Source organism: Hemitrygon akajei, chromosome 9 (assembly GCF_048418815.1).
Source record: "Hemitrygon akajei chromosome 9, sHemAka1.3, whole genome shotgun sequence".
Taxonomy (NCBI): Eukaryota; Metazoa; Chordata; class Chondrichthyes; order Myliobatiformes; family Dasyatidae; genus Hemitrygon; species Hemitrygon akajei.
Genome location: NC_133132.1, coordinates 113,607,750 through 113,633,592, shown reverse-complemented (window position 1 = coordinate 113,633,592; position 25,843 = coordinate 113,607,750). Strand labels below are relative to the sequence as shown.

The 25,843-nt window shown below is 38.5% G+C and overlaps 1 protein-coding gene across 1 annotated transcript in view; it reads right to left on the bottom strand.

The window, feature by feature from the left end:
* sntg2 (syntrophin, gamma 2) overlaps positions 1-25,843 on the bottom strand; it is a 290,541-nt gene that overhangs the window by 16,637 nt on the left and 248,061 nt on the right. Inside the window, exons 14-15 of the mRNA XM_073055362.1 lie at positions 20,914-20,985; positions 14,087-14,296 (exon numbers count right to left, since the gene is read on the bottom strand). Of these exons, the coding sequence (XP_072911463.1) occupies positions 14,087-14,296; positions 20,914-20,985 (282 nt within the window). The remainder of the gene's footprint in view (positions 1-14,086; positions 14,297-20,913; positions 20,986-25,843) is intronic.

The window sequence follows — 25,843 nt, the reverse complement described above, 5'->3', positions numbered from 1 at the left end:
ATGGTGTGTACCTAATTCCACAAATGTCAAAGTTCTGCTGAAAATTAGATCTTTATTTTCAGTTGAATGAGTATCAAACTCATATTTTGACACTTTTTTCTATTTTGAAATCAAACCTTTTAATTGTGAAGCAGCATACAAAGCACAGGTGGAACTCAGCAGGTAAGGCAGCGACTATGAAGGGAAATGTACAGTCAACATTCACTTTTTGCCTGGACTTAATTGCAAATCAATGTATAGGACACTAAAGCCAAATAAAAACCTTTCCTTTGCTTGTGCTTAAAAACAAAACAAATCAAAACAGTTTAAAACAAATACTTACCAGTGCTGATACCTGACAGTAAGCATGACAAAAAGATTAGCACCATTTGAATTCTTGATTTGGAAGAGGCTGCTGAGCAAGGGACTATGTGAAGTATTTATACCGAGGAAGAGATCTGTTAACAGTATAACCAAGGTGTATTGTCTAAGTAGCTTTAACAATTTTGTGATTGGTTTGGTTTGAGGAAAATTTTATCCCATAAGATATTGTCAAGAAATTATATTCAGAGCAAGGGGATGTGCAACACCTTTTCCCTCTGTCACCCAGGAAAACTCGATAGACTGATACTACAGCAGGGCACCTGCATTGACCTTGTGTGATGTGGTGGAATCAAGTATATTCAACACACACATTGATGAAGTAAGCCAATATATGTTTACTGCAGGCATATAACACTCAAGTTTGAAGTTAGTTATTTGTATGAAAATGATTAACGTGCATTTATAACAATACATTGCATGTAGCAACACAACAGAAAGAGAAATCCATCTTGTTTTCTATCTCTGATCAAAAGTTCACGGGCCATAAACATGGACACAAAAGGGACTGCATATGCTCAATATCCTGAGAAGCACACACAAAATGCTGAAGGAACTCAGCAAGTCAAGCAGCATCTATGGAGGAAAGTAAAAAATTTAATGTTTCTGGCTGAGGCCCTTCATCAGGTCCTGATGTAGGGTCTTGGCTCAAACATCAACCCTTTATTTCACTCCATAATTGGCTGTCTAAGCTACTGAGTACCTCTGGCATTTTGTGTGTGTTGCATAACATTTCAAATGACCAACAGAGGAATTCACCTGTGGAACCTGCGTTTACCAAACAATGTAGGCAGATGATTCTCCTTGTTCTGCTTTCCATGGTTAAATGGTTAGAAGATCATCTTGTTCCAGAGTTATTAGATTATTTCTGGTTTTAGCTTGCCATTTAATATTCAAAGCTCTTCTCATTTTGTTTTTTTTTATTTTCTTAAGGATTTAATTCAAATTGTAGCAACTGTTTAATGGGAAATACTCTTTATTTTGAAGGGGAAAGTTTGGTTTTTGCTTATTTCTCTAATCTCTGCATTTATATTATGCATTTTAGTACTTAGTAAAACTAAATCATACCATATCTAAATATTGCTTTCTGATAAGTAACTTTTTGTAAAAAGATTGTGAATCTGCAAGTAAATGGGCCACAAGTTTAACACTTCTACAACTATATTCATGGTAAGCCTCACGATGCTAGGAGAGTTGAGCACATTCTGAAAATGGCATTGGTAACTGATTTCCATTTGCATCTTTCTAATGCTTAGGTTAAGGCACTTTACATTTTAAACCAATGTTTAAATGAAGCATAAAACAGTAAAGCACATAAAGGATTCCTTCAGCCTATTTTGTCAAACCTCATCAAGCATCCATCTACTCCAATCCTGTTTCTCTGTTTGTATCCCCATTAAATGCATCAACTTAAACCATTTCCCGGTTTCATTTAATTCACATCATCCATCTACACTAGGAACAATTTACAGGGGTTAATTAACCTTCCAACATCACATTTTTGGCCAGAGGTGGGTACAAGGAAAACTCATAAACTTTACACAGACAACAGCCAAGGTCAGAATCAAACACTTTTGCTAGATATATGAGGCAGCATCACCAGCTCGTGCACTAACCTGCTGTTCCATTCGAGGCTATCATTCAAGAAGCAAATTAAATTACTCATACTTCCCTTATTTTTGTCCAAAAATGAGTAGGTGTGTTCATCACAGCTCTACATTACACACCAACCCTTGGCAACCACAACTTACTAATACTGTCTTGTAGATTTTCACGCAGTATGAGGGTTGAATATCACATCACTGTTCACGCAAAAGTTTAGATGAGTGGTGTTATGTTTTGTAACTTCAAAACATTAAACTAATTCAAATGAAGACACGGGAGTCTGAAATATGAGTTTATCTATGTATTTATCTTAAGCGAGGCCCGCACATATTGCTTGGTAGTGTATGGCATATGTAGTTAATGTATATTTACATACAAACCATAATTAATTATATAAATGAAAAAGAATGTTTAATCAACCAATACATATACAAGATTACTCAAATATTACTGAAGTATTAAATACACAAAGAGTGAATAATTTCCCTGATTTGATTTAGTTCCTATCAATTCTGAATAACAAGTTGATGAGAAGTAAAGTTCATAACATGAACCTTAATGTGGTGCATAACATACAGTATAGTATGTGGCAGTATTAGTCTTTGGTTTTGCATTACAGGGGCTTTTGTGACTGAAGAGGGAATTTATGTGGGATCTTATGGGTAACAAGTGTCATGTATGATAAATATCCACACATGTAATAATAGAGAAGAAAATGAACATCAATAAAGGAAAGAGAAATTAACATATCCAGGACCAGATACATTCTTCTTCTTATCTTTCTATTTGGAAGTTAATGGAAAACTGTTTGTAGGCTTAGCATTCCTATGTTATTATAATTTCCAAATTTATTATCCTTATTCCATGTGAGGCTTTTCACATTATGGCACATCTAGGAAAGTGCTAGAAATGAAATGGTGGGAGAACTCAACTGACTTCAATCATGAAGTGCCTTGATACACATTATATTTGGAAGTTATTCACTAACAATTTATATCAGACATTGTTCTGAATATTCCAATAAGGTTAATGGATCGCTCTCTCTCGTTCCTGCTGCCATTCCCCTCCCCCACAATTGACACCTGCCAGATCCCATTGGCGATCCTTCTGAGGTTTGGAATATTGGTAGCAACCATGCTACAGCCAAATGTGTTTTGGCAGGTTAGTATTCCTGTCGAATCTCCAATAACCATCAGGAGGATTTCCAGTATCACTGACTTTCAGTACACAACTCAGAGCAAAGGACAGCAAATGGGAAGAGAGAATCAGATCAGGGTATAAAGGCAGATTTATAGAACTAATATTACAATAACAAAGATACTCTTGAAGAGCTTTAGTGTGGTTAAAAATGATTTGTAAGAAATGTATGTGAGCTGAAAACTGTAAAAAAATAAATGGTCAGACACAAATGCCAGGAATTCTCTTGAGCTGCTGGCAGTTTGGGAATTAATGGACTGTGGCTCCTTCACATTTTCAAGTGAAACACTGTAGTTCATCATCAAATCTCCATGTTTCATTGAATAAATAATAGTTTAGGCTTGTGCTTTACAGAGTAGAGTGATTCTCTCTTCACTGTTCATTTCGTCTTGAGCTATTCAGTCTCAGCAGGCATAACAGACGAGACTTGCTATCAATTAACTTCTAGCTTGACACTCCAGTACAGTTCATTGGAAGCACTGTGGGAGCTGCCATCTTTCAGAGGGAATGTTAAACCAAGCCTCCATGTGCACTCCTAGGTGGATACATTGGTATTGTTTTGGAATGGAGCAGAAAGATTCTCCTGAACAATATTTATCACTCAATCAGTATTGTGTAAGCATGTTAACTATTTATAATAACATACTTTTGGCAGGGGCCAAGATGTGTGCAGATTAGTTTCCTAGATTACAATCATGACCAGAATTTGTAAGTGTCTAACTGACTGTAAAATTCTCCAGGAAAGCCGAAGGTCATGCAAAAAGCCTCATAAATTCATGCCAGCTTTATTCTTGGGCATGTATTACATATTAATTCTCCATCCCTATTCATACTCTGATGTCTTGTCCTTGCTCTGTTATATTGTTACAAAAAGGTCCATTGTCAGCTCGATGAACAGCTTCTCATCTTTTGACAAGGCACAAATCAGTCCTTGGGACTCAACATTAAATTTAGCAATAACTAACATTTCCAGTTTATATCTCAGGACCATTGTTTATATCTCAGGAATGTTATCCTTTTGGAACAGTATCTCAACTTTCCTCTCTCTATGGATACTGCCTGACCTACTTCTAGCATTTTTTTTATTACAGATTTCCAGCAACTGAGTGTCAAGTACTGCCCAGTTTTGCCTTTATTTTTCACTGTCTTCTCTGTCATCATTCATCTCTTTTTACTTACATCATCTCCGGACTGATCATTTGCAATTAATAAGCCTACACTTTCCTCTCTCAATCAATTCCACCATTTGCATTATTACCTCTCATGGTCTCCAGCTTATCACTGACATTCCCTTCATTTCCTCCATCCATCCAACTTAAAACAACTTTCATTTCTAACTTTTCTTAATTTTGATACATTGAATGCATATCTATCATCTAATTGCTTAATTTTCAAAAGCTTATGTAACTAACAATAGAACTTCAAAAATTCTGATCATACATATCAATCCTTTGTTGTCCAGAACAATCTTGTACACCCGGTAATCTCAGTGTTGTAAACAATAATTAAAATATTTTTTAAAAATTAAAAAAATACACATGACCAATATTCTATACTATGATGTAGAACATTTGTTATTCTTCAAGTAGAAAATTTTGAGACATTGTTTTTTTCAAAGAGAATTTCTTATCGAGTATTTGCCTCAAGACTGGTCTACAAAAAGTTTCTTTATAAATCAATTTTTTTTTTCCAAATTGGATTATATTGAATAATTTTGTTCACCCTAGCACAAACTGAGCTTGTTGAAAGGATATCCTATTGCAGGTTAATGTGTTTTTAAAAGTGTTTGAAGAAAACGTTAATTCAACCATTTCAACTTGATAAGCAGGTAAAACTTATCACTCCCGTTTCTAGTGCTGGTGTACCACCTAGGCTTCATTGGAAACCGCAAGAAGAAAAGCTGGGAAAGATCCTATGTTATCTACTGGTCCCTGCCTCTATTTCCAGCACTTTCATTAGGGTGCAAATGGAAACCTTACATTTACCGTACAAGGTTGATTTGTGCTTCCAGTTGATTGGAGGATAATTATATAAATTAAATTTGTCGTTCTATAAGGGAAGTTTTAATCTATGGTTTCCCAAATTTTTAGGTGGTACAAGTGAAAGCTCCTTACCCGCAGGCCAGTCTCTTCTTTCTGCTGACATCTCATGCATTCTTTTGCCCATGAATGGTGGAAAGAAAACAAATTGATGGAGGACTGGTTATGGAGTACTGTAATCAGATATGACAGATTCTTGAGTAGGATCCAAGGTCAATTGATACTAAGGTCCAGTTCTACTTGAGCAGACTTGATAGAACTTATTGAATCTTTTGTCGTCCTGGGATGAGCATGTCACAGATATAAGGGGCATGAGGCAAGATGCTGGCCACTTCCAAAATGGTGTCATGACTCTGTTGCATTATATCATGAAGTCAGTTTACTTAATACTTTCAGCTGTCTCAGTATGCATTCAGAATCTTCATCACTATCTATTTTGCAAGAGCCTTGATGGAGCAGCTCTGCTGTCCCGGGTGTGTGAGGGACGCATTACCACACCCATCATCCACCACTTCTCTCCCTTAGGACAAATCTCTGCCCATCAGCTGCTGACTTGTCCTACACACTTTGTTCTCCATCCAATTCAATTTGGCTGTATGTAGCTTACTTCAACTCAAATTTCAGTTTGAACTTAGTATTTTGCAACAATGTAATATTTTCTGGACCCTTCTCAGCCTGAATTCTTTCCTAATTAGCAGATTCTTCTGGGATTGAGGATAACTTGCTTCTGTCTCGGATTTACGGTTGGAGTACCAGTGAGAGAAGCTCAGACTCTTCTGTAGCTAGGCCAGGAGGTGCCTAACGGGCAGATAATTTCTGAGGTCGTGTGCTGCTACCATTTTTCACTCAGGACCCTGATGGAATTACTCAAGATTCTCAATGCCATCATAAATGTTCCATCTCCACTTTGAATGCAAGTGAGTCAGGGATTTACAGGAGATGGTAGGGATGCTGTATTTCTTCACAGAGCTTTCAACATGACTTTGAATTTTTTCTTCAGTTTGTCCAGTTGACTCTTACCTTGACAGAGCTAAAGGTAGGGAGTTAGATTCAGGAGTTTGGTGTCAGGCATGCAAACTAGGTCACCTGCTCAAAGGTGCTGATCAAGTCCTGGGGATATTGTCTTGGCAGAGGATTCACCCAGCTTTCTGGTGGACTTGAAGACCTTTGTAGAAATATCATTGTTGGTATTCTTCCAGTACTTTGTGGTGCCTGCTGTATGTACGTCAGGACCTCAGCTGGGCAGGGAGAACTGCTGCCTGGAGTTTTATGCAAGGCTTGAGATCCTGCCCTTCAAATATCCCTTCTTTTCAATCAGTCAAGACTGTCCTTCTGCTTTGCAGATAGTGATGAATTCCATCATCAATGTCTGCATTCACTGAACGGAGGTTCCTGAGATATGCAAAAGTATTTTGTGCTTCCCAGGGCTTTGTCATGATTTTTCTTTTGTTGGAGAGTGGTTTTGACAGGAGAGGAAGGCTGGTGGAGAATCTTTGTACTGACATTGTTGAGTGTAAGGTCCATCCATCAATAAATAAGACCATAGCTTGAAGTTTGGCCGTCCAGCTCGCACAATTATCAGCCTATTAGCACCAAGCCAATAGCCAAATGCTGAAACACAGGTGTTATTGGAACTATACACTCCTTTGAGAATATAGATTGTATGCAACTTTTGCACTGTGAATGATAAATTGCATCTCTGCAGATCAGAGACAAGATACTATACAAGGATAGGCAATGGCACAATAATAATTAATTTGATAATCACTGTCTGGGCCTGATGCTCACTGAGGTTTCCAATGATGTGCATCTGGACTCATACAGTATCTACTTGATTTCTGGATCAATCATTTTGGCAGGCTTTTACACACTGTCTGGTATTGGTTAAAATTTGAAGTAGAATAGCATAAGATAGCTTTCATATGATGCCCATCAATTCCACTAATGCTATCCACAATCACATAAAAGAAGCCAAATGAAAAACATTTCTAAAACTGACATGGTATTTGATTTCATCACGCTAAAATTTTGTTACCCCTTACCAATGTCTCTATTGGTACTGTCCTCATGTTTCTAAAGTCAGAATTGGCTATGGTCCTATAAATTGCAGATATAAATTTCAAAGTATTTGAAAGTAATAGTTAAACGGCGCTCAATAAAAATGTAGCATATTTATCACTTTTGCTATAAACCCAGGTAAGGTGGGCCATTTTTTTGTACTGATTTTTTGTGTCTGTTTCACGGGCTTCTTTTTTACAGGTGCAATAATAGCCCCACAATATTGTGTTGCATTGTACTGAATTGAATTGAACTGACTTTATTTCTTACATCCTCCACATACATGAGGAATAAAATTTTTTATGTTTCTGTCTAAATGTGCAATTTACAGTAATTTGTAATAAATAGCATGTATAACAGGACAGTCAATATAGCATGGAAATACAATTATATCAACGTGAATTAATCAGTCTGATGGCCTGGTGGAAGAAGTTGTCCCCGAGACTGCTGGTCCTGGTGTTTATGCTGTGGTACCGTTTTCCGGATGGCAGCAGGAACAGTTTGTGGTTCAGATGACTTGGGTCCACAATGATCCTTCAGGCCCGTTTTACACACCTGTCACTGTAAATGTCCTGAACAGTGAGAAGTTCATATCTATGGATGCGCTGGGCTATTCGCATCACTCCCTGCAGAGCCCTGCGATTGAGGGAAGTACTGTTCCCATACCAGGCAGTAATGCAGCCAGTCAGAATGCTCTCAATCGTGCCCTGTAGAAAGTCCTTCAGATCTGGGGACTCATGCCACACTTCTTCAACCATCTGAGGTGAAAGAGGCGCTGTTGTGCTTTCTCACTACAGACATTATGTACAGACCATGTGAGATCCTCGTGATGTTTATGCCGTGGAACATAAAGCTGTTCACCTTCTCAACTCCTGATCCATTAATGTCAATGGGGGTTAGCCTGTCTCCATTCCTCCTGTAGGTAGTCTACAACCAGCTTCTTTGTTTTTACAACATTGAGGAGAAGTTGTTTTCTTGACACCACTGTGTCAGGGTGATGACTGCCTCTCTGTAGGCTGCCTCGTTATTGTTTGAGACAAGGTCGATGAATGTAGTGTCATCAGCAAATTTAATTAGCAGATTGGAGCTTTCGGTGTCAACACAGTTATGACCGTATAGTGAGTAAAGAAGGGGGGTTAGGACACAGCACCAGTGTTGAGGGTCAGAGGGCAGAGGTGAGGGAGTCCACTCTTACCACCTGCCAGTGATTTGACACAAAGTCCAGGATCCAGCTGCACAAATCAGGGTGAAGGCCGAGGTCTCTAAGCTTCTTGTTGAGCCTGGAGGGACTTATGGTGCTGAATGCTGAACTGGAGTCCAAGAACAGCATTCACACATAAGCATTCTTCTTCTCCAGGTGTGTAAGAACGGTGTGTAGAACAGTGGCTATTGCGTCATCTGTCGATCGGTTGCACTGGTAGGCGAATTGTAGGGGGTCCAGTGTGGGTGGTAGCATGCTGTCGGTGTAGTCCTTGAGCAGCCTCCCAAAGCATTTGCGTATCATTGAGGTGAGCGCAACAGGACTCCAGTTGTTCAGACCTGTTACCTTGCACTTTTGAAACAATAGAGGATGTTTTGAAGCAGGAGGGCACTCTACACTGGGAGAGGAAGAGATTACAAATGTCTGTGAACTCACCTGCCAGTTGTGCTGATAACAGTTGTGTAAATAATCCTGATTTGGTATGGAAACTTTTGGCAGTTACAATATGACAAGTTAAAATTGAACACATGGCAATGCATCAAAAGTGTGTCAATAGCTGTCAGAGAAACACTGCAGTTTTTCTTAAAGCAAACTATAGCTAACTGAAACAAGAGGTTGGCTCACACAGTTTGGGTTTGGCACAAGGTGAAGTGGCATATTTCTGAGTCCCCTCCATTGGTCAGGGCCTAACGGATGTTCTGTCCTAGATGTACAGTGCCATATGCGAGCCAATATACAAGCCAGGGCAGTACAATATGCAAAACTGCCCATGTAGCAGGCTCCCACTCTCCACACAGCTGATCAATCCAAAGGAATGGCAGAGAACGATATAGTTTCGGTCCAGAGATGTCGCTGGAGGTGTCAGTCAGCATTGAACTCAACATAGGACTGCTTGAGGATTCCAGTCCAGATCTTTCCTCGGGGTTTACTCCTGAAGACTTTCCCATGAGTGGGTGTAGCTGCAAGGCGCTGGAGGTTTGAGATCAGTGTTTTCCTTCTCCTAGATGAACTGCCAATGGCCATTTTGCTGCAATTATCCAATATCTCTCAATTCAATATCAAAGGGCTTTAGATTATATTCCAACCCATAATATGTCTGCTTTACATTCTTTTCCAACTTCTGTTTGACATTTAGAGTTTGGATGTTTATTTTATTTATTTTCTGTATCTTGCCTCTTTTGTAACGTTCTTACTTTAATTGCAATGGTTATTGTACTTTATTGCTATGTTTCAATCTTAGTGTTAAATAATTTAAATTAGGTTACAAAATATACATTTTTTATATAAATATATAAAATATAAATACAAATTTATATAAAATTAAATACAATTTATAATTTTTTCTTATTGTATTTGAATTATAATCTTAGATTGTGGCTCCTGGTAAAAATGTATTCTTTTACTTTAACAGAAGTACTGATGCTAAAAACGTGTGGCTGAATGTTATGGAAAGACACATCATCCTTCTGTGAATTCTCTCAACTAGGTTAGATTATCAGAACAAAAATGTCAGGCCACAAAGGAACAAAAATGCTAAATACCCTGACAATGTGCTCTTACTTTAACCCAGGCAACTGTAACCTCCAAATGTTTATGTGTGAACAAAATAAATCGTTAAACCAAGTCTATATTTTTGTTATGAATACTTTTGAACACATCCTTGTTCTTAATATGTTTCATTTTTCAGGCATTTTCTACTTTTAATTCTGATCTCTCAGTTGGATAACACTCAAAGGCACCACCTGAATGAAAGGTAATTGATTGAAACATATATCACACATCAAATAAATAATGAAATTACCTATTTTGAGTGAGCTACGTGTATTAAGCACCTCTACATGCAGTGCGATAGGGAAGGAAAATTAATGCTGACAAACAGATTGAGCTTTTAACATAGATAAAATTCCCAAAAGAATGATATCAGGAAGGAGAGAAAACTACCGATATGCACCATTCCACCTTAATGCCACAGGCAATTTCTGTTCTTAATTGAACTAATTTATTACCAAAGGTACATGACATGCTGAGAAAGAACATGATTTGTAGTTAATGTGGTCTATGAATCATGATTCTACAGTTGACTGCAACATTAGACATGCTAATGTGGGGAAAATATAGCTTCTATGTTATGTACATGGATTTTGCAAGTCATCAACTTGAACTAATCTTTCACTGCAAACAGTCATAAAAGCAGTTAAACAAAATGTTTTTGCAGAAGTCTACGGGCGTAATTATGTTAAACATAGGATTTCGTTTATCTGCTATAGATGTTTCTTGCTTTGTTTACTTGTCTATAGTGTTATTTCTTGGTGTTTATGCTTGAAAGCTTTTTAGTAACATGTTAACATTGAATTTAAATATTTCCAACTTTCAGAATTATGGAGATGAACTTGAACATTCATTAACATGGGAAAATCTGCAAAATCTGTTGTAAATCCAAAGCAACACACAAAAATATTATGGAGGAACTCAGCAGGCCAGCCAGCATTTTTCCACGGAAAAGAGTAAACAGTTGATGCTTTGGGCTGAGACCCTTCTTCAGGACTGAGAGGGAAGGGTTTTTCCATGGAAAGAGGAGTACAAAGCCTGACCTGCTGAGTTTCTCCAGCATTTTGTGTGTGCTGCTTTGAATATTCATCAGTCTAGTTTAGATGCTAAATGATCTAGAGGGTAGAAACACAGCCCTGCTTGTGTTACATATGACAGAAGAATGAGATAGGGAATCTCACTCCATGGAGACAGTTCCAAGGTCAACACACAATACAGATACTACGTTAGCTTAGCGGCAATGCAAAGTCAAAGAACCTGAATTTTAGTGCGACCTGTATTGTTTGAATATCTTGTGAGATTAACACAAGTGATCAAAGACCATTTCAGTGCTTTCACTCCACATCTTTAATGTTGACGCGAAGCAATCTAGAACTACAGTTGTAGGAGTGACACAAAATATGATATAATGTAAATGTAACAGGTTTGAGGTATTGCGAGACAGAAAGTTAGGATATGATGTTATGGACAGGCTGTGTAGTTATAGTCATTTCTAATGCAGCAGGAAATCATGTTTTCAGAGATAGCTGGCCTATGTCAGTTTAACATAATTACTAAAATAAACAGCATTCTGTCAGAGCTGTTTCAAACTAAATGCTTCAGAGAAACACCTTGGAATATTTTTCTTTAGGAAAGATACAAAGCAAAAGCAAATTGCTGTTCCTATCATCCAAATAAAACTTGTACAATTGTACCAAAATATTTTCACAAGAATATAGCAGCAGGCAGATATTTTCTTTTGAATGTTTGCAATACACTTTTAGTATTCTCAGCACTGACCTTCACAGCAAAGCTGAGGATGAATAAACACACTAACATTGGAAAGTAAAGAGACATTTGCCTTGAAACATACAATGGTGCTGTAGGCTAAGACCATATGAAAATAGATCACAATTTGAAGGATTCAGTCTCAGTAAATGTCAAGATTCTGGATGTCTGTTAAGTAGTGGATGGACATTGAAATAGCGGTACGGGAATAGTGTTGGTTAAATGTTGCTTAACAAAATTAAAGGCTGCAGTTACACAATTTTTGCTGGTTTAATGTTGCAGTTAACAAAGTGACTTCCAATTAATATATTCAAGCCACAAATTGCACTCTTTTATTATTACCTTTCTTATTGAAACCGATTTTTACCCTGAAGGAAAATACCTCAGACTAAACACTTATACCAAAGACAGATTGCTTTAATAAATCTCTGCTCGAGCCACTGTCTAACACTGTTTTAAGCCTCTTGGGAATAGTTTTAGTCAGAATTTCCATACAATCACAAAGCATTTGTTATATTATGCCAAGTGATTTTTTTTTAAATAAGGGAAAAGAAACATTTTCTATATTATTCTCATTTGCTCTCCATTCCCCTTTCACATAGCCCTCTATTTTTCTATCATCCATGTGCCTATCTAAGAGTTTCTTAAATGCGTCTAAGGTACCTGCTTCTACCACCATGCCAGACTATGCACCCACCAGACTGTGTAAAAATAATGTACCCGCAACATCCTACTTAAACTTTCCTCCAATCACCATGAAATTATGCACCCTTGTATTAGCCATTTTTGCTCTTACAAAGAGTCTCTGGCTGTCCACTCAATCTATGCCTCTTATCATCTTGTACACCTCTATCAAGTCATTTCTCACCCTCCTTCACTCCAACAAGAATAGCCCTAGCTTGCTCAGCCCTTCCTCATAAGACATGCTCTCTAATCCAGGCAGTATTCTTATGAGTCTCTTCTGCACTCTCTCTAGATCTTCACATCCTTACCATAATGAGGCAATCAGAACTGAACACAGTACTCCAATTGTGGTCTAGCCAGTGTTTTATAGAGCTCCAATATTGCCTCATGGCTCTTGAACTCAGTCCCTCAACTAATGAAGGCCAACCCACGATATGCTTTCTTAACCACTTTCACAAAATGTGATATATTTTAAGTTCACAGTATATTGATAGCAATGGGAAAAGATGTAAGCTGCTAAGTGTTATCATCCAGAGAATGTGCAAAGGAAGAATAGTTTTAAGATTTTATTTTTCATAAGGTAGCAAATTAATGAAGCTTGAGAAGCAGAAAAATAAAGTTCAACTTTCTTTAAACTGTTATTAATCTCTTCTGATCATTCTGTTCATGCAGATCGTTTGCATGCATTTAGCACACATTGCGAGGCAATGGATGAATTTAGTGCAAGACTAAGTATGCTTGTGTTGATCTTGTGAATGAGTGTGGAAATAGACTTTTCAGCCCATCAAGTTCTCACCACCCATTAAACAACAATTTACACTAATTCAAATCTTATTTTATTCTCCCCCAAGTTCTATCATTCACCTACAGTAAGGTCAAGCAACCTACCAACACAGATGTCTCTGTGTTGTGGAAGGAGACCAAAGTACCTGGAGGAAATCCATGCAGTCACTACTGAAACACACAGACTCCACATAGACAGCATCCAACATCCAGATTTAATCTGGGTCTCCGGAATTTTGAGACTCATACCAACTATACCAGCTGCACCGCCATGCGGCCGATCTGTGAGTATGATTTCAGATTCTGTATGCCAGGTAAACATTGTGCTAAGCCAAAATGCATTTAAATGATGTAAATCAATGAAACAACATTACTATATCCAAGATGAATAAAAGGCAGTATTTCATATTATGATTATTTAATGTGAAAATGATTCAGTAGCTTTGTGAAATTACTCCCTGTTGGAATCACCAGAATCAATAATAGGTGTACACCCATTGTCATGTAGGTAATTGTTTTCTGTAAGTTGGGTTGCTCAATATTTTTATAGTTTCACTATGAAATATTCTTTTCCCAGATACTGCATTATTATTGATAATGTGCAAAATCAGACTCAACTGCAAAAGTACATATGGCCAGAAATTGATATCCACAAATCAATGATATGGCAGCAATATGATGTACAAATGCAGTTGAAATTGTTGTCAACATTGTATGTTGACCACCACCATGCAAGCTGAACATCTGAACAATGAACTTTATAAGGTATCCATACACTCCTCATTGCAAGCTAATTCAACAGTATAAATATAAAACATACAAAGAATCAGTCAATTTCACTTACCCCTGTTCTCTGCACATCCATGAAAACTGCTCTCTGGAAGGTTTTCTCCCATACTGCAAGCTCACTCCCCGTCTCTACACAGAAATAATGGTTCTCGCCTTGGCCAGCCAGGATACTGAAACCATACGGCCTCAGGTTTTGAAGCTCAAAGTCCTGATGAAGACCTAAATATAAGTTTGCTTGCAGCCAGCATTCATCATCAAGCCAGAGCTGTAAAATATTCTGCAGTAGATTATCTTTGAGCCATTTAATTCTTACAGGCAGATAACACTACATAAAGTATTTTAATCAGCCATTGCGGTCATCCAAGATGAAGAGGAAAGGTGTTTAAGAAAATTATAGCATAAAAATGCATTGAAAAAGTCCATTGTTTCAAGCAGACACTACACTGTACCTTAAGAATACAATTGATGTGGCTCTTCATTTATACTGCAAACTTAGAGCACGAGGCACTATTTTAAGAAGGAAAGTTAAAGAAACAAATATGGCACACAAATTTATTTTATATATGAAGACCTTTTTATGATATTATTATTATTATGTTGAGTTTATGTACCAAGTGTTTAAAACAGGTTCATTAGATTGATTATCGCAAGTAGTCAATTCTTCACTAATGTACAATTTGTGTCATCCATACTGATAGAACAAAAAATACTTGGTCTTTTCTCCTTGGAGAGACGGAAGATGAGAGGTGACCTGATAGAGGTGTATAAAATGCTAAGAGGCATTAATCGTGTGGATAGTCAGAGGCTTTTTCCCAGGGCTGAAATGGCTAACACGAGAGGACACAGTTTTAAGATGCTTAGAAGTAGGTACAGAGGAGATGTCAGGGGTAAGTTTTTTACTCAGAGAGTGGTGAGTGCGTGGAATGGGCTGCCAGTGACAGTGGTGGAGGTGGATATTAGAGGCTCTTTTAAGAGGCTCCTGGATAGGCACATGGAGCTTAGAAAAATAGAGGGCTATGGGTAACCCGGGGTAAGTTCAAAAGTAAGTACATGATTGGCACAGCATAGTGGGCCATAGGGCCTGTATTATGCTGTAGGTTTTTTATAGTATCTGTTATCCATAATAACCTTACAAAATTATTCCTAAAGGGAACAGATATCCAATATTGTGAATGTCATATATAAAGTATAAATAAGTAAAATCACAATAAGATATGGAGCAAAAGTAGATCTGAAAAGCTTAAAGAAACACATCCTAAACAAGAGAAAATCTACAGATGCTGGAAATTTGAGCAGCACACACAAAATGCTGGAGGAACTCAGGAGGCAAGGCAGCAACTATGGAAAAACGTACAGTCAATGTTTCGGGCCGAAATCCTTCAGCAGGACTGGAGAAAAAAAGCTGAGGAGTAGATGTAAAAGGTGGGGGCAGGTGAGAGAGAGACACACCAGGTGATAGGTGAAACCTGGAGAGGGAAGGATGAGGGTGGGGATCTCATTGAAACCTATTGAATATTGAAAGGACTAGATAGATTTGATGTTTCCTTTAGTGAGTGATTCTAGAACCAGAGGGCACAGCATCAGAATTGAGGGATGTCAATTTAGAACAGAGATGAGGAAAAATTTATTTCGCCTAATTCTGCTTCTATGTCTTATGTCTTGTGCTCTGATGTGATAGTGATAATTTGATATAACATATACAAAATGTTGGAGGGACTCAGCAGATCAGGCGGTATCAATAGAGAGGAAAAAACAGTATTTTGGGCAGAGACCCTTCGTCAGGACCTGATAAAGGATCAGCCTGAATCATTGACTGTTCATTCCTTTCCATAGATGGGACCTGACCTGTTGATTTCCTCTAGCATTGTGTGTGTCTGTTGCTCTGGGTTTTTCAGCATCTGCAGAATCTTGTGTTAATGAAGATTTGATTGCTGGAACAAAGTCTGCCATCATATAAAGGCAAGGAGAGCAATTTATTCTTCCAAATTTACCAAGTTAGTTCCTTTAAGGTAGCAAATTGTTAGATTAGAGAATGGACATGAAAACAGTGATAGCAATATAATATTTGTACAGAGGAAATGTATCCAGTGGGTAAATACTGAAAAAAGATTCTACCTAATTTTGTGGTTGTCTCAGTTAAAAGCGAAACAAAATCTAGTATAGTATCTATGTCACTAATAAAAATAAAATCATAGAGGGTTAGAGTGTGGAAACAGAGCCTTTGGCTAACTTGTCAATGCTGGCCATGGTAGCTACCAAGCTATCCTGTTTACCCATGTTGAAACTTTATCTCTCTGTATCATTCTATTCATGTTCTTATCCAAATGTCTTTTAAATGTAGTTATAAACCTACCTCGACCACTTCCTCTGCAGCTCATTCCATATACGCATTACACTCTGTGTGAAAAAAAATTCTCCACAAGTCCCTTTTAAATCTTTCACTTCTCTCCTTAATCCTAAGCCATAGTCATAGAAAAGTACAGCGCAGAAAAGGGCCTTCAGCCCATCTAGTTCATACCAACTCCATTTAATAACCAATGCCTACTCCCATCAACCTACACTGGCACCATATCTTTCCATACCCCTACTATCCATGTACCTATCCAAACTTCACTTAAACATTGAAATTGAGCTCATATGCACCACTTGTGCTGGCAGCTAATTCCACACTCTCACAACCCTCTGAGTGAAGAAGTTTCCCCTCATATTCCTCTTAAACTTTTCATCCTTAATCCATAACCTCTGGTTGTAGTCCCATCCAACCTTGTGGAAATAGTCTACTTGCATTTACTCTATCTATATCCCTCATAATTTCATATACCTCTATTAAATCTCCTCTCAATTTTCTTCGTACTAAGGAATGAAGTCCTCCTAACCTATTCAATCTTTCCTTTTAACTCAAGTCCTCCAGACCCAGCAACATCCTTGTAAATTTTCTCTGCAACCTTATTTACATCTGTCCAGTAGATAGGTGATCAAAACTACACTTAATACTCCAAATTAGGCCTTACCAGCATCTTATGCAACTTCAACATAACATTCCATCTCCTGTACTCAATAAATTGATTTATGTCTACCTGTGATACCACTTTCAATGAATTATGGACCTGTATTCCCAGATCCCTTTATTCTACCACGGTGCACCATCATTCTCTGTTTAAGAGCTATGCTTGTAGGTCCTACCGAAGTGCAAGACCTCGCACTGTCCACATTAAATTCCATCTGCTATTTTTCAGCCCATTTTTCCACCTGATGCATATCTCTCTGCAAGCCATGATAGCCTTCCTTACTATCCGTTACCTCCTCAATCTTGGTGCCAACTGCAAATTTGCTTATCCAGTTAACCACATTATCATCCACATCGTTGAGTGAGATAACAAACAACAATGGACCCATCACTGATTCCTACAGCACTCCACCAGTCACAGGCCTCCAGTCAGAGAGGCAACCATCTACGACCACTCTCTGGCTTCTCCCACAAAGCCATTGACTAATCCAATTTACCACCTCATCTTGAAAGCCGAGTGAATAAACCTTTTTGACCAAACTCCCATGCAGGACCTTGTCAACTGCCTTGCTAAAATCCATGTAGACAACATCCACTGTTTTGCTTTTATCATCTTTCCTGGTAACTTCCTCAGAAAACTCCATAAGTTTGGTTGGACATGACCTACTATGCGTGAAGCCACGTTGACCATTCTTAATCAGTCCATGTCTAACCAAATATTTATATATTCTGTCCCTTAGAATTTCCAATAACTTTCCCACCACTGATGTCTGACTCATCGGACTGTAATTTCATGGTTTATGTTTTGAGTCTTTCTTAAACAGTGCAACATTAACTATCCTCCAATCCCCTGGTTCCTCTCCTGTCGCTAATATCTTTGCTAGGGCCCCAAGAATTCCTGCACTTGCATTCTATAGGGTCTGAAGGAACACTTTGTCAGGTCCTGGGGTTTGCTCCCCCCCCTCCCCAATTCTGCCTCAGGACAGCAAACACCGCCTCCTCTACAATCTGTATAGGGTCCATGAACTTGATGCCACTTTGCCTCACTTCTTTAGACTGTGTCCATTTCCTGAGTAAATACAGATGCAAAACATTTATTTAAGTTCTCCCCCATCTGCTTTGGCGCAAACACATTAATTACCATTCTGATCTTCCAGAGGAGCGTTTTTCTCCCTTGCAATACTTTGCTATTAACATACTTGTAGAATTCCTTACAATTCTCCTTCACTTTGACTGCTAGGGCAATTTCATGCCTTCTTTTAGCCCTCCTGTTTTCTCTGGCATTTCTTATCTCCATAAGCACCTCATTTGTTCCTACCTGCCTTTAACTGTTATGCATCTCCTTTTTTCTCTTACCAGGGCTTCAATGTCTCTTGCAAACCAAGGTTCCTATACTTGTTATATTTACCTTTTATTTTGACAGGCACATACAAGTTCTGTACGCTCAAAATTTTCTTTTGAAGGCCTCCTACTTTCCAAATACACCTTTGCCAGAAAACAGTCTGTCACATTCCACACTCGCCAGATCCTTTCTGATACCAGCAAAAGTGGCCTTTCTCCAATTAAGAATCTCAACCTGAAGACCAAACCTATCTTATTGCATATTTACTTTGAAACTAATGATATTACGATCACTAGGTCAAAATGTTCCCTTACACAAACTTTTGTGACCTGCTCTGTCTCATTCTCTCATAGTAGATCAAGTATTGCACACGCTCTCTTTGGGATTTCTGCATACTGATTAAGGAAACCTTCCAGAATACCTTTGACAAACTCTATCCCATCCAGTCCTTTTACAGTATTGGAATCCCAGTCAATATGTGGAAAGTTAAAATCACCTCTGACAACAACCTTATGTTTCCCGCAACAGTCTACAATCTTTCTGCACGTTTGTTCTGCTAAATCCATCAGACTGTCAAGTTGTCTGTAACATAACCCCATTAACATGGTCATACCATTCTTATTTCTCAGTTCCACCCATAACACCTCAATAGATGGAGCACTGTTGTGACATTTTTCCTGACTAGTAACACCACCCCTCCTCCTGCTCTGTCATCTCTAAAACAACAGAACCCTGGAATAGTGAACTGCCAGTCCTGCCTCTCCTGCAACCAAGTCTCACAAATGGCTAAATTATCATAGTTCCAGGTGTTGATCTATGCCCTGAGTTCACCCGCCTTTCCTAGTTTCAGACTATCTAGTAATCACTGGATTATCAATGGGTCTTTTGCCTGGAAACCAGCATACTATCCACGTACCTCAGCAGCAATTCTGCATGAACCCAACTGTGTGAAACTCTGCACCTTTCTGACATTTAATATCTTTTCAAGAAAGGAGGGAGAGAGAAAACAGGGAATTATAGACCGGTTAGCCTGACGTCAGTAGTGGGAAAGATGCTGGAGTCAATTATAAAAGAGGAAATTACGACACATTTGGATAGCAGTAGAAGGATCAGTCTGAGTCAGCATGGATTTATGAAGGGAAAATCATGCTTGACTAATCTTCTGGAGTTTTTTGAGGATGTAGCTATGAAAATGGACAAGGGAGAGCCAGTGGATGTAGTGTACCTGGACTTCCAGAAAGCTTTTGATAAAGTCCCACATAGGAGATTAGTGGGCAAAATTAGGGCACATGGTATTGGGGGCAGAGTACTGAAGTGGTTTGAAAATTGGCTGGCTGACAGGAAACAAAGAGTAGTAATTAACGGGTCCCTTTCGGAATGGCAGGCTGTGACCAGTGGGGTACCGCAAGGTTCGGTGCTGGGACCGCAGCTGTTTACAATATACATTAATGATTTAGATGAAGGGATTAAAAGTAACATTAGCAAATTTGCTGATGACACAAAGCTGGGTGGCAGTGTGAAATGTCAGGAGGATGTTTTGAGAATGCAGGGTGACTTGGACAGGTTGGGTGAGTGGGCAAATGTATGGCAGATGCAGTTTAATGTGGATAAATGTGAGGTTATCCACTTTGGTGGCAAGAACAGGAAGGCAGATTACTATCTAAATGGAGTCAAGTTAGGAAAAGGGGAAGTACAACGAGATCTAGGTGTTCTTGTACATCAGTCAATGAAAGCAAGCATGCAGGTACAGCAGGTAGTGAAGAAAGCTAATGGCATGATGGCTTTTATAACAAGAGGAATTGAGTATAGGAGTAAAGAGGTCCTTCTGCAGCTGTACAGGGCCCTGGTGAGACCTCACCTGGAGTATTGTGTGCAGTTTTGGTCTCCAAATTTGAGGAAGGACATTCTTGCTATTGAGGGAGTACAGCGTAGGTTCACAAAGTTAATTCCCGGAATGGCGAGACTGTCATATGTTGAAAGATTGGAGCGACTGGGCTTGTATACACTGGAATTTAGAAGGATGAGAGGGGATCTGATTGAAACATATAAGATTATTAAGGGATTGGACACACTGGAGGCAGGAAGCATGTTCCTGCTGATGGGTGAGTCCAGAACTAGAGGCCACAGTTTAAGAATAAGGGGTAGGCCATTTAGAACAGAGATGCGGAAAAACTTTTTCACCCAGAGAGTGGTGGATATGTGGAATGCTCTGCCCCAGAAGGCAGTGGAGGCCAAGTCTCTGGATGCATTCAAGAGTGAGTTAGATAGAGCTCTCATAGATAGCGGGGTCAAGGGATATGGGGAGAGGGCAGGAACAGGGTACTGATTGTGTATGATCAGCCATGATCACAGTGAATGGCGGTGCTGGCTAGAAGGGCCAAATGGCCTACTCCTGCACCTACTGTCTATTGTCTATTATCTCACCTATGATGGTTTATCACAAATATCTCAGTTAGATGTTCATTTCTATAATGACTAATGTTATGCAACTTAGACTGCTAATGTCATTGTACCATCACATAGTGACAGTTACCTTATGAACTTTACAAAGAATCTCACAGAGGTTGTAAATCTTCTCAGCCCATAGCCAGTCCCGAATGCTGACCTGTAAAAGTCAAACACAAACTGTTGATAATAAATTACTTATCATTGTAAATTGATGAATTAGCATTATGTGATTAAAATGATGAGTTCTTTGCACAGCCTTTGCAAATAATTTGTTATACTTGTTATATCAATTCACATTTTGTGCTCCAATTAATTACTGAAACATTATACCACCAGTTGCCAGGTAATGCCCAGTGCTTCAGTGTTCTGACGGAACACGTCAGTGACGGCAGAAGCAAATTGTCAAGAGAATGTCACTTCACAGATAGACAATAACAATCTGTAAAAGTGAGCAAAGATTGAGAAGTAGAAAGATTCTAATATAGTAATAGCCATATCCATATTTCAGTTTCAAAGTCACAACCTTGAGCATAGAACCAAAGAAACACCTTGTCAATTTCACGTGCAGTTTCTTCCAGTTTATTTAATTAACTGGTAAATTCCTCTGCTGTTCTGCCACAAACATTTCTAAGTTTCTAAATTTTTACATGCACTTTTTTATAATTATTACCAGTTCAAAAAAACTAAGAAATACATATTACTACAGAAAGGGCAGTATAAATAAAGTGCATAAAATTAGGACATTATCAGACAATTGTGAAACTAATTCAATAGAAGTAATAAGCATTAAAGGTGTAGTTAAGGCAGATTTTGCTGGAATTTGCTGAAAATTCCAGTATTATTGACAATTCAACAGCAATAATCCAGGATGGAGAAAGATGTTGATGGAATTCCCTGCAGATATCCTGAGGAGAGCTGCTCTGCGATCTTGCACCAGCTTGTACCTGGCACAGTATATGTGTTAAATCATGGTCGTGGTGACTGTATGTCTACAAGAAAGTAATTAGACCAGATTAAGGGTCTACTTCTCCATTTCCTACTGATGCTGCCCACCGAGTTCCTTCATCAACTTGTCTGTTGTTCCAATTTCCAGTATCTGCAGCCTCTGTGCCTCCAATGGTATTTTTTATGTCTATGAGTAAGGTACTTTATGTTTTTTATATTATTTGAGCTTGTGTTTATGTTTTTAATTTTTCAAGTTGCAGCAAGCTCAGGCACGTGTGAAAGTGATGATGGAGCTCCAGATCTGTCAAGATAATACCAGCAGGAAAGTTGAATGGTACTTGAACATGACATTTAGCGATTGACAACCATTATGGAACAGGAGTAACATTGCTTCTTCATCGATTCTTTAATCACATGCTAACCCACAGGAAACAGGGTGAAACAGAGGCATCATTAAATGTTTGATGCTGTTACACAGCATAAACCTCTCAAATAAATGTGATGTCAACTGTGGTACACTGCTGATCATCTGTGTGTAGCAAAGGTCCAACTCAGCACTTTATTGGTGCAGTTGACTGTTCTGCAATCTCATGTCTGCTATCAATCCACGAGTACAGGGATCTGATCATTTTTCCTTTGGCAAGCATCAATATTATGAGTTGTATTGGTCAAGTCATATAGTCCCATGGTCATAATAGTGAATAAGGTGACATCACTTTGTAACTTGATTCTTGACCAAACATTTGGAAGCTGTTCTTTACTTGTAGAAGATTATTATATCTGTGGATAGCACAGAACCATATTCCTTGCATTCTTGGCTACCAGTTTAAGCAGTCCTCTGTGCCAACAGCTTTTACTGGATATTTTTCATCCCTTAGGATATACACAGCTGTTCTTGGAGTAAGTAAACTAAAAGCTCTCTGAAGTTACAATATGGTTCAAGGTTTGAAATATTGTGGAAAATTGTTAGTTCGGGTTGGCTATTTGGAAGTTGGATTGATTGACTAACTTAGCACAATGTTCATAGACATTTCAGCTCCAATTAAGAAGCCATTATCAGTGCGCAGTTAAAGGTTCACACTGACAATGGCTTCTTAATTGGAGCTGAAATATCTGAAAGCAGTTTGCTAAATTTGGCGATCCACCAAACTTCCGATTGGTGCAAGGAATTTGAGTACGAGTTATTTGAGGAAATAACCACCAGGGTAGACAAAGGAGAGCCAGTAGATGTTGTTTACTTGGATTTTCAGAAGGCCTTTGATAAGGTGCCACACATGAAAGTTGCTAACATGGATAGAAGAGTGTCTGACTTGTAGGAAGCAAAATGTGTGAAAAAAGAGGGTCTTTTCTGGTTGTCTGCTGGTGACTAATAGTGTTCTGCAGGGTTTGGTGTTAGGACTGCTTCTTTTCATATTATATGTCAATGATTTGGTGATGGAATTGATGGCTTTGTGGCCAAGTTTGCAGATGATATGAAGGTAGATGGTGGAGCAAGTAGTGTTGATGGAGTCTGCAGAATGACTTAGACCATATTTGGAGAATGGGCAAAGAAGTGGCAGGTGGAATATAATATAAGGAAGTGTATGATTATGCACTTTGGTAGAAAGAATAAAGGTGTAGAATATTTTCTAAATGGGGAGACAATTCTAAATCCAGAGGTGCAAAGGGAGTTCAGAGTCCTCATGCAGCATTCCCTACAGATTAAGTCTATGGTAAGGAAGGCAAATGCAATGTTAGCATTCATTTTGAGAGGACTCGAATATAAAAACCAGGATGTAATTCTGAGACTTTATAAGTCATTGTTCAGGCTGCACGGAGCATTGTGAGCAGCTTTGGGGCCCTATCTAAGATGTGCTGGCATTGGAGAGGGTCCAGAGGAGGTTCACGAGACTGATTCCAGGAATTCCTAACATATGAAGTGTGTTTAACGGCTCTGGCCCTGTACTCAATGGAGTTTAGATACATGAGGAGGAAACTCATTGAAACCTATCACAATCAGAAAGGCCTAGGAACAGTGGATTTGGAAAAGATGTTTCCCAAAGAAGAGGAGTTTGGAACCAGAGGGTAGAGCATCAGAATAAAGGGATATCCATTTAGAACAGAGAAGAGGAGAAATTTCTTTAGCCAGAGGGCAGTAGAGCTGTGGAATTCATTGCCACAAATGACTGTGGAGGACAACTTATTGGGTATATTTAAAATAGAGGCTGATAGGTTCTTGATTAATCAGGGTATCAAGGGTTAAGGAGAAAAAGCAGGAGAATGGGGGTTGAGAGGGATATTCAATCAGCCATGATGGAATGGCAGAGCAGACACAATGGGCTAAATGACCTTATTCTGTTTTTGTCTTATGGTCTAAAATGCATTCACCCATCGTTTCTTTTAATTTTGGATTGTTCTCAGCTAATTTATAACTCTTTAACATGTCACACAGGTGTAGGTTGAAGTATTCCTCCAACCTCCTTGACCTTGAACCACCATTTTATTTCTTTCTTGTCAAAATAATATCACATTACTCTCAAATCCTGCTTGTTTTACTCAGCTACTTCCAATGCTTAAAAAAAACGGCCTTCTTTAATTTTACTCTAAATATCATCAGGTGATGCAAAGTGTTACTGTGTCACAGTCAAAAGCAGCTGCATATATCTCCCCTATATATTCTTTCAATCAGAGCTGTGGAATTCATGTAAAATGGGCCCACACATAGCTGAGAGATTAAGGCATTGAGGCCTATTTACTGACAAATTTTATCATCTACTCTTCCTCAGAGATTTTGTACATCCTATGAGATAGTGTCCCTTGAACACTACCTCACTTTTTTAATATATATTATTTCTGTTTTTGCACCATTTTAATCTATTCCATATACATATAGTGGGATAGATTTACTTATTTATTTATTATTTTTTTCTTCTGTATTATGTATTGCATTGAACTGCTGCTGTTAAGTTAACAAATTTTACAACACATGCCAGTGATAAATAACCTGATTCTGAGATGAAACTGTGGCTTTTAAAGGTGAAGATAGATTCTTCTCTCACAATTTTTTTTTCCTTCCTTGTTCCAAAATTTCCAAACTTGTCAGTATTCTTAAAATACCTAAGGAGCTTGGACACTATTGGAATGCAGGCAGATGTTATTTGCCAATACACTTATGAGGCAGGGAATCACTGAGTAACGTGCTTATTTTAACTCTAACAAGGGATGCATATAACTTCTTCACATAACCACATGCAAGGTACCACAGATTCTAAAGAAAATCAAAACTATGAAAATCATGCAAGCTTTTGTGTTTTCTCTTGTTTCTATATCTGTCACTTTCAATGACTAAACAAGGCACGAATGATAAAAAAAAGATTGCAGTAATTAATACTTCCATGAACTCAGAACAAGGAACTTTTGGCCACAGTTTTAATGTAGGAAGCTCCTACATTGAGCAAGCTCCATGGAACAGGTAATAGAGCCATCATCTTACACCATCAGTAACTGGGATTCAGTGCTGACCTCAAGTATTGTCTTTGTGAAATCTGCATATTCTCAAAAAATGTTCTCATTAAATTTTAAAGTGAACCTGTAAAATTTAGTGGGAGCTTGGAACTGAGCCCTGGTGAATTTAAAGGGAAAAGCAAATGGAACTCCGAGGAGTTTTGTTTGTAGGTTTCACAGTCTGAAACATACCAGCAATCCACACCCTGACAAAATGCATGAGCCTGTGGATAGAATGAATTTAGTTTTCTAATGAGTAAACCAGAGGCCATCATGTTCTATTCTTACAGCTGCCATCAGGAAAGAGGTACCGGAGCCTTGGTTAGGTCTTACACCACAAGGTTCAGCAGCGGTTATTACCCCCCAACCATCAGGTTCCTGAACTAGAGGGGACAACTTCATTCACCGCAGCAATGAACTGATTCCACAACCTATGGACTCACTTTCAAGGACTCTACAACTCAAGCTCTCAATGCTATTTATTTATTTAGTTTTTCTTTTTGTATTTACTCAGTTTTTTATCTTTGAACATTGGTTGTTTGTATGCGGCTTTTATTGATTCTATAGTGTTTCTTTGTAATTACTGT